The sequence below is a fragment of the Anomalospiza imberbis genome, chromosome 1 (assembly GCF_031753505.1).
Source record: "Anomalospiza imberbis isolate Cuckoo-Finch-1a 21T00152 chromosome 1, ASM3175350v1, whole genome shotgun sequence".
NCBI lineage: Eukaryota > Metazoa > Chordata > Aves > Passeriformes > Viduidae > Anomalospiza > Anomalospiza imberbis.
The window spans coordinates 16,429,088-16,443,441 of NC_089681.1; the positions used below are offsets into that span (position 1 = coordinate 16,429,088).

The 14,354-nt window shown below is 32.9% G+C and overlaps 1 protein-coding gene across 3 annotated transcripts in view; it reads left to right on the forward strand.

The window, feature by feature from the left end:
- Window positions 1–14,354, forward strand: part of CSMD3 (CUB and Sushi multiple domains 3) — a 586,072-nt gene that overhangs the window by 244,273 nt on the left and 327,445 nt on the right. For all 3 annotated transcript variants that reach the window (XM_068182735.1, XM_068182715.1, XM_068182726.1), the window contains 3 exons: window positions 440–527; window positions 11,348–11,472; window positions 13,731–13,852. In XM_068182735.1, the coding sequence (XP_068038836.1) occupies window positions 440–527; window positions 11,348–11,472; window positions 13,731–13,852 (335 nt within the window). The remainder of the gene's footprint in view (window positions 1–439; window positions 528–11,347; window positions 11,473–13,730; window positions 13,853–14,354) is intronic.

Sequence of the window (14,354 nt, forward strand, 5' to 3'; positions counted from 1 at the left end):
AAGGTCAGCTCTTAGTGGAGATTCCATTTATTAGCGTATGTTCAGAATAAAATCTTACAGCCCTAAACCTGATGAACATTCCTTTAAATGTTAATGTTTCTAAAAAAATAATAATAACATTTCCATATGGATTCAATAATATTGTAAGTAAACAAAATAGCTGATTATACATCTGATAAAAAACTTATTTTTTTGGAAAAAAAAAAAAAGCAGAAAATACATTCTTTGTTAATCACAGGGAGGACAAACTTACATATTGAAACCAGAGTTTATATGGGTGATCATATTCTGTAGAAAATCTGTTTTAAAAGACCTAAAAAGAAAGGAATATACTCTCATATTTTTTAATTGCTTACTTCTGTATTTTCTAAAAACTTTGTTCCTTTATCTCTTTTTTTTGTTTATTTTGTTGTTGCTTGTTTTTGTTCTTTTTTTCCAGTAAATGAGGGAGGTATTAAACAGGCATCCAATTTGTGTCCAGATCCTGGAGAACCAGAAAATGGAAAACGGATAGGCTCAGATTTTAGGTAAAATATAAATTCTACTATCGTATGATTTCTCTAATACTGAACTTGGAAAATGAATATGTTGAAAATGTATTTGTGTTGCTGAGTACTTTTTCAAAATGGACTTTTTTACTAAAAAGTGCAATATAATTCTGTATAAAATTATGTAATGCTATATAGCATGCACCTAATATGCAAAAAGATAAAATACTTACCTAGGAGAAATCATATATCTCTGAAAAGCTGACAAAAATAGGATTGAAGGTAAGTTTATGATATTTTCTCATGTAAATACTGTGTTAGATTTATAAATATTGAGCAGACATATTGTACTGGAGGTTTTTGCAAGGGACAAAGCAAAACTGAATATAATACAAGAAGAACAACCTCAGAGAAGAAATTTCAGATCTTACAGAAATATTCATTCAGTCTAATAGAGAAATTACAGTCCCTGCAGTATGTTTTTCAGGAACCCAGAAATTTATACATGCAGATGTATTTCCCTAGTAGTCCTCACACTGGCCTAGAACTCTTAATCCAGACCATTTTTTATTAATTTTTCTTCTATTCATAGCTATCTTTCAAATTCCTTATCTTGTAGATAAAAAAGGCTTTCAGTACTCTTTCAAAATATTCTGTGTTGTTTTATCAGTTAACTAGACTCCTTATTCAGTATCACCAGTGGTTGATGAGTAGAGACACACATAATTTCTGAAAATGTTTTGGATTATTTTAATCTCTTTTCTGAGTTTCTGATTTTTTTTCCTTTTCAATTGTTGAACACTTATTTAAAAGGGTTAGCATGCATATTATTTTATATTTGACATACAAAGACACTTCAGACTGTATAAAAAAATTCAAATCTTTGTTATTGTTTCACATCATATGCTAATTTCACATTATATTTAAAAAACATGAAACATCATAATAATGAAAGAAAAAAGACAGAAAGAAGTAGAAGGGTGATAATTTTAAAATTATTTGGTTTTATTACATTCAAGTTTGTTTTCTATAAATTTTGTATTGTACATATCACATAGCACAGTTTTAAGCATTTGAAGAAAACTCTTAGAGTAATCTGGATGCACAAAGATTTTACAAAATTATGATATTTCATTATTTTACATAACTTCTTGTACCTTTTTATGTGTGTGTTTTGTCTTTTCTGCTTGTAATCAAGCAGAAGACAAGATTGAATATTACATCCTAGGTAAATATGCTAGCTAGAAAACAGTTATTACAATTTCTCAATTTTTCATAAGTCTCTTTATTTCTATAGTTTTGAGAAAAGCAAAAGTTAAATGTGCATCAATATATATAATACAAATAATTTTATATTTATATAAATATAAAATTATAACTAATTTTATAAAAATGCAAATTCTAATGTTAGCTTTCAAAATAAAAAGTTTATATTTTCTGAGAAATAAAAAAAAGCTGTATTTAACTGTCATACTTTCTAGAATCATTACTTTGGATGGTATTTTGTATTTTAACTTCAAAAATATGGCTTGAGAGCCACAGCATTTGACAGACAACCTGCCAGTTCTTTTCTAGTGCTCTCTCTGCAAGTGATCATGAAAAGACCTACATACAATGATTATTCTAGTTAGACGTATGTGAGGGCAGTACCTCGAAAAAGATATGATGATGATCATGCTCTCATTTTTCTTTTTAGACCAAAATGTTAAGATTTCGGTTAGCATTATTTTTAACTGTACACTTGGATGATGTATCAGGCTTTCTTATTTCAAATGCATTGATGAGAAAATGAAAGGAGAAGGCATTCAAATTACTGAACAATACTATAAAAGATAAACAAGTACCAGAGTCAATATATTTTCCAGTGTTTCTTTTCCCTAATTTCTCATTAATCTTGGTGGCATTTTTTTCTCTTAGAAAAAAAAAAATTCCCCAATAATCTTCATGGATTTATACTTGTAAAAACAGCACTGGTGCATATTAGTAAAATATGTGCATTTAGCTCAAATTGAAAGCTTCATACATTGATAAAAGTATTACAGGGAACAAAAGACTAAAAATATTCAGCAGAATTAATTAAATTCATGTTTAAATTAACCTGGTTTCAATTCCTGCCATTATGATAATGGTTGTTCAGTTGCTTCATAGGCATCCAAAGTAAGAATGTTAGAAATTATTATTGTGTTACATTTAGTTAAAAACATGTAGTACCATAGAAAATCTTTTCCATTCTGGCCTATGCCTGGGAGATAGAAAAATAGCACACTTTCACCTTTTCTTTCTCGAAGTCACTCTCTGTAATGAAGGAAATAGCTTTACTTTAAGCTTGCCTCTTTTTTCCTTCCTGAAAGGAAGGTACAATTCCAATGCCTTCATTTGAAAACACAATATTTTGAAGAAGGGTTTTGTTCTATCTCTACTAAGATCAATCAAAATTTGATTTCTGTACAATTTAATATATTTTAGAGAAGAGCATGTTCTTGTCACATCTCCTTAACTTTCTTCAAATGTGAAAAGCACTAGAAGCATTGTATTGCATTTTTACTTTTGTTCTGATTACGAACACTACGTGCTCTCATCACATTAGTTTCCTCTTACATGGTTCTTACACAGATTTACAAATTCGGTAATTCAAGCTCTTAGATAAACTGAAGCATTCCATGACATTATTTGGGGCCTGTAATTCCATATTTACCTTTTTGAATATTTTTTCTAACACTGAAATTCCCCAAAGCTGTATTTTGGTGTATTAAAGGCATTGTTTCTGATTCTAGATGCATATTTGAGCATAAAAGGTTTTGCAAATTGAAATAAAGTCAAGATGACTTACTTACAGCTGCAAGCTTTTCCTGTACTGAAAAAAACATTCTACTTCAGAAAGAAAACTTCCCTTCCCTAGGAGTTTCTTAAAATTTCAGACACCCTAGCGATTATTCAGCTGGAATTTGCAATTTTACTTTACTTGTCAACCACTAAAATAGATCTTTTTAAATTTAATAATAAATCTTTCTCACGTGTCCAGTTTCAGATTGAATGCCACTATGTAAAAATATAAGATGTAATAGATCAAGAGAAAAAGTCTTCACATGGGCTTGTTTCTCTTTTTCTTTATTTCTAGTGGAATAAACACATCCATATTCATATCCTGAGTTATCCTTGAACAGGTGTTTTATTATGAGACAACCATGTTCTTTCAGCACCATCTCCAAGTTCTATCTTCATGACATGAATGAACGTGCCCATCTCTATCCCTCTACCTCTGTAGTGTGGTCCCACTAGGATTTAAAGATGAGATTCTGATCAAACCTGTAGCGTAACAAAGCAGTCAATACTGTTGGACAAAAATGCTGATGCAGTCTTAAAAATATATATTCTACTGATAGAAGGAAGACTATGAAGTTTATGATAAGTACAGTTCATTTTACCAACAGGTTGACTTACAGTATAACTAATGATAATATATTTCATTTTATATAATAAATTAATTTGTAGTCATTTTATTTGGAAGAATGAAGTTCAGCATTAATTGACTAGATTGACTAGACATTTCACACTAGATTTTCCTTAAATCTTCTCTGAATCACCTATCCTTCTCTGCAGATATGCAAGGTGAGCTTCTAAACTCAGACACTTGAAGCTAAACATCCTGAAAAATAAACAAAACTTGGTTTGCAGTGTGAGATATGAGGCCAGTTTATGGGGGATCTGTGCACCTATCACTTTTTAACAGTTAAATGGTTCCTTTGTCAAGGACAAGTGTGATAGTACAAGCTTTGTGAGAAAAGATGACGCTTTTTTTTTTAAGTTGACTTACCAATGACCTCCATAGTGTCAGGAAATCCTCTGAAACTGAAATTTAGTCATCAGTTTAGTTTTTTCAGCATACAGTAAGGATTTTTCTTGGTCAGAAATTTGGAAGATTTAAATATTCTAACATTATATAATAGAATCATAGCCTTTTGTAGTAATATTTCCAAGTAATGTACAAACTGATCTGTGAAAATGTTCCTGTGGATGTTCTAGACAGAGATGCTGTGACTTAGCTCAGCTCTGACTGTGACTCAAAGACAACAGTTGAACCTATCTGTAGCTTGCACATAAAAATTATGGATCAGTAGTGTGTAGAAAGTTGCTAGGTTAAAAAAAAATTACTGTTAATAATCTTGAAAACTTATATGTCTTTCTTTTGCTGCAGGTGGAAGAAATAATATATGTGCTGATTGTTTCTTTATGCTAGGACTAAAATATATGACATTGCTAAATTTACAATTTGATAGAGATGGACTTTAAGAACTGATTAGTTATTTTTGGCTGTAAATTTTCTTCTATGGCTAAAAATGATGTCCTCTCTCAAATTTGTTTAGTTGCAGGCATGAACTGAACAGGTTAATATATCAGAAAGATGGTTTTGATTCCTTGCATAATTAATTATTTTTCAACAATAATTTTTAAAACTTATCAAATAATGGAGGAATATAACCTAAAATGAAGTAGTTTGCTACACAAATGCCAACTATTAAAATAACACTATTCAGTAAAACTTCCTATGAAGTTAAAAATTTTAAACTTGTTCTTTCTCATCCTTTAAAGGTTCTATAGTTCATTTTTGGACTCCTTACTGCTGTTAGTTTCTGTTGTTTAAAGAGGAATCACAAATTTGAGGCAAATGGTGCAAATGTTAAAAACAGATACTAAATTAAAATTTTGTCAAACTTGTATACTAACTTCCTTATTTGTTATTTATTTATACATTTTCCCCAATAAAAATATATCCAGATTTTGGGGTTTTTTATGAAAATGCAAACCTAATGGCAATCATCTTTTGTCAGATTACAAACATAAATTTGCAGATAAAGTTACTGAGAGTCAGGTCAAGCATTCATTTTTCAAGTTATGAAGTGCCTTAGCACATTATGTTTTATATACAAAAGTTTTGCATTATTCAGGACAAATTAAGCAGTTTATATGAGTCATAGAAATATTGATTGGAAGGGTCCTTCAGAGGGCATCCAGTCCCTCCTCCTGCCTAATGCAGGACTAGTCAGATCAGCACTAGCTTTGTTTAGACAATCCTGAAAACTCCCAGGATTAAAGATTTCACAAGAGTTTGTGTATGCTGTTCCACCTCTGCCCTCCTTTACTGAAATTTCTTGTAAAGTGAAATCTGAGTCTTCCAAACCATCCCTTGTATATTAGATGGCACATTTAGAAAAGTTTGGCCTCATTATCTTTGTAATGGTTCCTGAAATTGTTATGTCCTGCTATTAGGTAGTACCTTAGCTTTCTCTTTGCTTTCTCTAATTAAGCCTAGCTGACTTAACTTTTTACTGTAGTTCATGTGCTTTAAGCCTCTGACTGATCTCCAAATTCTTGAGTTTTTACCAATATTTCTCTTGAAGTGGGAGCCAAAACATTAGGCTTAATATTGCAGATACAGCTTCACCAGCTGAGTAGCAATTTCACTTGATCTGCTGCCACCACTTCTAGTATGGATAAGTAAATATTTTGTTCTATTCAGGATGAGAACATGTTACTGATCAATAGTGCAGAACATTGTACCTCTACTTGTTGAGTTTCATGAGGTTTCTGTTTGCCCAGTGCTAGATTTTGCCGGGCTTCTGGATTGAAGGTCTGATCTTCAGTGTGTCAGCTACTTCTCCTACTTTAGTTTGATCCATAAATTCTGTCTCCCCATCAGGGTTGAGGATGAAAATATCAGACAGCATCAGACCTTATGTTGATTTCCTAATGCTTAGATTATTACTGTCCAGCAGCTGAATATGAAGCGATTGAGTCCTACTCTTTAAGCACAGCTGCCAGGCCGATTTTGAATATGTATTGATTCAGTGTGTATTTTGTCAGCTCTCAAAACACACTGCTGTAAAAGGTGCTCTCAGAAATGTTGCTGATGTTGAGCGCTGTTACACTGAGCACTGCTACATCTGCCACTGGGCTATGTAGCCAGTCATTTTGTCATAGAAGACAATCAAGTTGATCAAATACAACTCAACTTCGGTAAATTTGTGTATGTGCTCTTGATTTCCAGTTCATGCTTTACTAGACCACATGTTCTTTCCAGAGATCAATGTAAGATTCCTAGCATCTCCTTGCCATTTTAAAAGTTCATGTAATGTTAGCCTTTCTACAATCAGTCAGTACATCTCATCAAAGTTTTTTATAGATGATGCCCACCTTGCACAGACTCAGAGAGATTTTTCAGCAGCCTTTGGAGAAAAATGTCTGGCCACCTGCCCTTGAATACAGCTGCCTACTTTTACCTGTTTTTTCCGAGTATTGGCTGTCCCTCTTCTTCACAAATTATGTTGGTACATACAGATACCTAGGAGCACATCTACTGTAGAAATTGCTGCAGAAAAGGCTTTTAGTGCTTTTGCCTTTTCCATATTGGATTTCAGCACCACAAGATTGCTTCATCCATTTACAAATGAACCCAAACTGTATACGAACTTGCTTTTGTGACTAATATACCCAAATAAGCATTTTTGCTTAACAGTGTGCCTTACTAGTCTTAGCTTTAGCTAAGGTCTCATTCAAAAGTCTAATTTAGTCACGCAGGGACTACTAAATTAGTAGTCCAGTTCAGAAAGTTCATTAATCATAAATGACCAGAAAAGTTCTCTTTATAGAGGACTATAAATGGTTCCTGTATTCTAAAGATTTTCTCTAAGCATTAACTTTTCATCACTTTCAGTGTTAACATACTGAATTCAATGGCCATAGACTGCATCCACAAACAATTTTTTATGAATATATTCTGATTCTGAAATTTTATAAGATTTTCATTCTATCATTGAGATTTTTTTTGTGATGTATATCTATGTTGTATACCACAATGAACAACTTCATAATTATATCATGCTTCAGTTCTCTTGAGATTTACAAAGCAGAAATAGTTTGCTTTTAGAGGTCCTCATCTGGTAAGCAGTTTGGACCAAATGTAAGTTAGGACATAAAACTTTCTTTATTTTTTCACACTTTTTTTGGTCATTTGTTCCCACAATCTGTTTTCGGACTACTCTGACAGTTTTCTCTAAAATAATACCTGTCCACAGTTCAGAGGTTCCCCTAAAACCAACTTCCACGATTTGATTTTCTGACTCCACAATTTTTAGTTCTCTAACATACCGGAAGGCTGGGATCAGATCTATCACATGTCCTCCTACAGTAGCTCTGGATATGTAATAGATGTCATCAATTTTATCCTATCAAGGTTCTGTCTTTGTCCTATAACACAATCCTTCCATCATCTGAGATCCTGTCAAAGAAAAAGAAAATAGAAAATAAAAACTTAAAATCCTACTGAAATTGTTGCTATGTCACCACACCACACAAACCCTCATCAAACCCTTGGCCTATCCTTTATTTAATTTTGTCTTAGAGCTAATAATTATTTCCTGGTAATTTGCATGTCCTCTTTGAATTTTCATCATATTCACCTCATGGGCCTCATGCACCTGCCAATGGAGGGAAGTGACACTTTGCCCTTTTGTACTCAAGTAATCAAACTGTTTTTAGAGAAAGTTGAATTTCTAACTGAATAATTCTAGCTCACAGATTAAAGGTATTGGAAAAATAATATTGTCATCAGAAACAAGAAAAATCTCTCCTTCGATCACTGTGTGGGCCATTCACTCAAGAGTTGGACTCCATGATCCTTGTGGGTACCTTCCAGCTCAAAATATTCTGTGATACCAGATTATTCTATGTTTCTCTGATACTAGAAAATTTGGAAATAATTGAAAAAAAAATCCATTTTTAGGACTGGAGTGTACAGATAGATAATGACAGCAAAATATATAAAAATGGTAATCTTGACTATGCTTTTAAGCTCCTGAGAGACACATTTTCTTAAAATTTTCTTGACAAGCACTCTATTATTGCCTTTTTTTAGTTTATCTTCTATAGGAAATAATCTCCTGCTCTTCCTTTTTCTTTCTTAGACTGGTACTTTATCATCTGCTTATCTAATTGCCCTTAGTAGGTCTCACTCACACAGCATACAAGATTTTGTAAATTATACAGTCCCACTCTGAGTCCAGTCATATGCTTTTAGTCATATACTATTAAATATCAGTTTAATATCAAAACTGATTTGGACAAGTAAAGTGGACCTCATAATGTGAATGTTATTTATACTTTTGTAGGTGATAGAAATAATTATCATGCTTGTACAATCTTTATAATCATTCAGACCTCTGGGATTTTTGCCTGTTACAGTTTTTTTTCTTTACCAAGAGTTTAATTTTATTTGTAAATGGTGTACTTCCTGCTCAGCATTTCCTCTTTAAATCAGTCCATGGCTAGTTAAAGGAAATATATTTCCATGTTATTTTTCTTCAAGTGTTCCTTTTTTTTCCTAATAATAAAGATGCTCAGATTTTCTCAACATGACTTTCTGAAGCAAATAATTATGAAAATCTAATCTTGAGAAAGATATTCTTGTCTTCCCAATTGCTACCTTTTGAACTTTCCTAACCATATAGTTCCTGTAGCAGCTGTGCATAATTTTTTAAATTAGTTATAGACAATCTTTGTGTTTCACAGTTTTGAAATATCCTCCAACTCTATGATCTGCCTGGTGGGTCTTCTTCCTCAGTTGCCTATAAAAGCCTTTTATCCTTACATTTCAAGGGCCTTTACATTTTGTTTCCTTTTATTTTTTTCAGTTTTTCAGTTTTATATCTCCTTTTTTGGTGGATTCTGCAGCTATTCTTTATCCCACTATTTCACAAACATTTTTACTCAAACAGGAACTGTTTTGGAACAGTTTATAGAGCTGTTACCCACTGTTAAATCCTCCTTTTCTGAGATGTCTGTTCAGGTGACTGCATCATTCACGTCCGCATTTTCTCAGTAACTATGTCTCTGTAAGGCCCAGGTACTTCCCAGATTTCATCAGCTATTTTGTGCTGACACCATTCCTTTTAAAATATCTAACATTTCTAACTCCCATAAATTAATTTTTGTTCTAATAAGTATCAATCTTTTTTAGTAGTTTTTTCATCATAGATGCATTTGAATAGATTACCTGACAAAAGTTATTCTCTGAAATGTGTGCTCAGCCTTTTTATTTTTCTCTCTGCCTTTGTGAACTGAAGAATTGCAATACTAAAATGTCCATAAGGAAAGAAAAACAGGCCTCATTCTTTGCAAGCCAAACCCTTCAGAGAAAAATTAATTTTAGTATGTCTTTTGGCAAAAATGAATGTCATATCTTGTGGGACCAAACTCAGATTTGAAGATTGGGTCAAGCAAAGTGTCAAGTAAATATTGAACCATTTTTTTTACTAGTATGTAACGTATCAAAGACAGGGAAATGTCATCCATCCAAGGAGGGTCAGATAACTACAGTGTTATACAGGAAGTCTGCTATAACAAACTCTTGGGGGTACTGCACATTTAATCTTAAAATACCCAGAGAACTACATTCACTGTGTAGCCAAGATCTTCTAAGTCATGTGTATAGCATGACTTATTTATTTATAAATAATAACATATTTATTTATAAAATAAAACATTTTACACTTTGCAGCTGTGACAGCAAAGCCTTTAAAGACAGCAGACTGAAATTATGAAGTGTGAGGTACTGATATCAGAGAAAGGCCTGATGTATTGGCTATTTTCAGCTATAATCAGGATTTGAAACCATAATGATATTTAAAGGAAAAAAACTTATCTCAAGAATATACATTTATGTAATCAACCAACCAAAAAAAAAAACAAACAAAAAAAAAAAACCAACCAAACAAAAACCAAACCCAACAAACTAAAAACAAACAAGCAACAAAACAAAACAAACAACCAAAAATGTTTTTCTGGACTTCTTGTTTTTTCCTGAGCTGTTTCCAGCACCAGATGTCAGCTTTATATGAAAAAGTACAAAACCTTTTCAAGCCAGCATTATAACTTAATAAATAATTACAGCTAAACACCTACAAATATGCTTTTAGAAATCTTTTATTTTCTTCTATTAATGTGAGAAACATATGCTGGTTAAATGAGCAAATCCTCATATTGTAGTAACTTTCATTTCTTGTAACTTATCTAGTAGATGTTGCATTCAAAATCTTGTTGCTGGCAAGAGTAGAGAGATCACTTCTATGACTTCACTACAAGATTAATTAAGACCTTAACCTACTAATCAAAATATAAAACATTGCTATAACTAGTATTTTTACAATAATACAAAATAATGTAGTATACTCTTATTAATAATAAACTACTTTTTAAATACAAGAATATAATTAATATCTAGCCCTTTTTCTCTGGAATTGTGCTCCCCCTTCCAATGCCCTCCACTTCTAAAGTCAAAAGCGCCACATTTCCTCGAGAACAATCAGGGGTGCAAGATATTCACAGCATATTATTTATATCCTGAAGTTTTCACTGAGAGAAATGAAATATTTTTATTGGGAATTTCTCTTTAACTCTTGTAGTTGACCTTTGAACTTTTCCTCTAGGTGACTCCCTTATATCACTTTTGCATTCTTTCCTAGTTTCAATTTACATAAATAACTACTTTTAGTTACACAAGGTCTAGGTTTATTAAATTTTTACTGTATGGAGGTCTGAAGTTAGGTTAGAAAATAGTCAGTTTACCTCCAAATGACTGTTAAAAGAGGTAAATCAGCTCCAGCCAAAGTAGGCCCAGAGAGGGCTGAACATTGTGCACTACCAGGGTAGTCCATAGCCTTCAGCCTTTTACTATTGAGAGCAGAAATTTCTGGATTACATATTGGTATTTTTTGTCAAGACCATCATATCTAAAGGAATGGGAACAATGGACTGCTATCTATTTGTTAAAAAATGCTTCTTTTTATGTCATTGTTTGATTTTAGCTTGGGAGCAACAGTACAGTTCTCCTGTGATGAAGATTATGTGCTACAAGGTTCCAAAAGTATCACCTGTCAGAGGATAGCTGAAGTTTTTGCTGCATGGAGTGATCATAGACCTGTGTGTAAAGGTAAACAGAAATTCTTACCCTCACAGTGATTATTCTATTTGGCATCTATCTATTGTTTGATAGCCAATCCTATTAAATTTTTTGTAAGTACCTGAAATTTTAATCCTAGTGTCCCCACTTTCTTCATAAAAAAGGATTCTCCTATGCTGTTTTGTTTAACACAAACTTTGTATTTCAGTATGCTCGTTTAACTAAGCAATTTACATTATAAACTTTGATTTATAAGGAGCTGACACAAACCTATCACATGCTAATTATTAGAACTTATCAACATGGATATCAAAATTGCAGTGATTTAATATAAAACCAGTAGTTCATGAATCTTCCTCATTACGCATTTTATAAGCAGATAAGAAATTCTTGAATTTATAAGAGGTAAGTAGTGGAGAAGTAAGTCTACACCTGGTTTTGACCCTGAGCAAATGGATAAAGGGCAAAAAATTCAGTGAAAGAAGAAAATCACAAAGAAATTTTACTGAAAATATTTGACGACCTAATACAACAGCATGTAATGTGATGAATACCTGAATCAAGGAATTAAAGTATTAGTGTGTAGTTACAGATCAGATATTAATATATAATGAAAATATTAATGTGCACAAATACACAGAAAATTGTCCTAATCACTACAGGGGTTTTTTCTGTATTTCAAACTTAAAGTACTGGAAGCAAGTGTCTGATAGGAATATTTAAAATCAGTATAAATAATAGAAATTATTGTGGGGGTCAAAGACTTAGATTTCATTCCACTATAGAATGGCATGGTTTCTTTTGAGGCCTTCACTAGAGGCTACACCAAGAAAAGGCAGCAAACAGAGCTCATAACTCTTCTGCAGCACACAGGCATAGGAGCTGTGCTTTACATCCCAACTCTGCCCCAAAGGATGGACTCACACGTTCAGATGGAGCAGCAAATTGTCTAGAACAGTCACTGTTTTTCCCCTTCTGACTTACTTCCCACACACAGATACAAGCTGCAAGGAGACATAAAATTTCTTATCAAATATATAGACAAAAACGCTTGGCATTAGTGACACTCGTGACCCTAATGTCTTCAGCTACTGATCCTAAATGAGGAGCCCTCCTCTCACCTCTCTACCCTCTACTTCTTTCCAAGCATCTGGTATGACTTTGAACACACTCATCACTAGAGTATTGTTTCTCTGAGGGTGGTGCAAAAATTATTTCTAGAAGCTAATGTGAGGGAAGGAACAAGTTTTCATCCAGCTGCAGCTGAATCTTCCTGTGTTCAGTATTGATCAAATAAACATGCTTTGTGAAAGTGCAATGCAACTCTGGGATCATTTTTTTTTATTCAATTATGCAAGATGGTCTGTCATAATACAGTGGAAGACATAGTTCTTTAGCTTTTGCAGTTTATGTGGTGTCATGATAATCACTGGAGAAATAGGATAGGCTCATGTTTAGTTGAGGTTTCTAGTCAGTTTTACATCTTCATACAGGAAAAGTTAACCAGTAGAGCATTCAGCAAAGATCTCAATATCAAGGAAAGAACAATAAAAGTGTTATTGACTTAAGAGACTAGGAATTTAGTACCATTTGGCACTAGGAATTTGAAAGTGTCATTTGAAAGCACAAAGGACACAGTTTATATCCTTTGTATTATTTGTGACAGAGATGCAAGCTACGTAATTAAGAATATGGGGTTTTTTTTACCTGATATGCTATTGTAAATACACATACAGAATTTGATTTGAAAATAAATACCCTTTGTAACATTTAGAAATAGGTAACACTGCTTTGTGTTAATCTAACTTTTACAAGCTTCCTTTAAACTTTTCAGTGCTTCGGTCATTGTTTCAATAGGTTGTACAGGGGTTATAAGAGAAAAAATGCTGACATGCCATACACCAACACATATGCACAAAAAACCCCACATATGCACACTGATAAAGGTGATCCTTTTTTTTTTTTCTACTATTTAGATTTGTGTTTCAAGACATTAGTGAAGGCGGCATAAGTTAGTCCTTGAATAATTTTAAAAATAACTAAGGCAGTTTCTGTTCCTGTAGTTACTGTTTTTCTTCGAAATACTTTCAACTTTTTTTAAGATTATAAGTTTAGACACAAGAGAAGGTCGATTTTATTTTGTCACAAAAATTCTCTTGTAAGAAGCGGTTCTGGTTTTGTTCAATGGTATTTTAATTCTTCATATCTTAATTATAGTAAGAGATCAGTTTATGAATCTGCTACATGTATTTTCTATATGAATTAAAAAGTTAACTTTCTTTTTGCAGTCAAAACTTGTGGGTCCAATCTTCAGGGACCTGGAGGCACTTTTGCATCACCCAATTTTCCATTTCAATATGACAGCAATGCTCAATGTGTGTGGGTCATCACAGCTATCAACACTAATAAGGTAAGTTTAATATTCTGGCTAGTCTTTAAAAACAACCCAAAACAAAACCCCTCCCCCCACCCACCCCTCCAACCCTAAACCAACCAAACAGAAGCACACATAGACCATAACATTTTTCACTTATACGATTTACCTTTACAGTCCAGGTTTTGTACTAGGCACATTTCAGATATTTTTAAGAAATGTCTGAGACCAGATGAGCATGGGCAGATGTTAAAACCTCTTGTTTCCCCCAAAATATTTTTAGTTTTTGTATGCCTAGTGGATGCTCTCATGTTTTTTATGTCATTCTCTAACTTAATTGCCAGAAGCAACTCTTCAATGGTATGAGGCAATTTCATGGGCCCACTAGTTCTGTGTTATAAGCAGAAGGGCTACTTTGTGTATGTTTATATCATATTTGCCCTTCTACTGTATGAGAAATCACTGAAGTTCTTGAATTCACTTCCCCTTTGTGAGGAACTGTTCTGAAGATGTTTATTCTATTGTCTGAAACACTGTA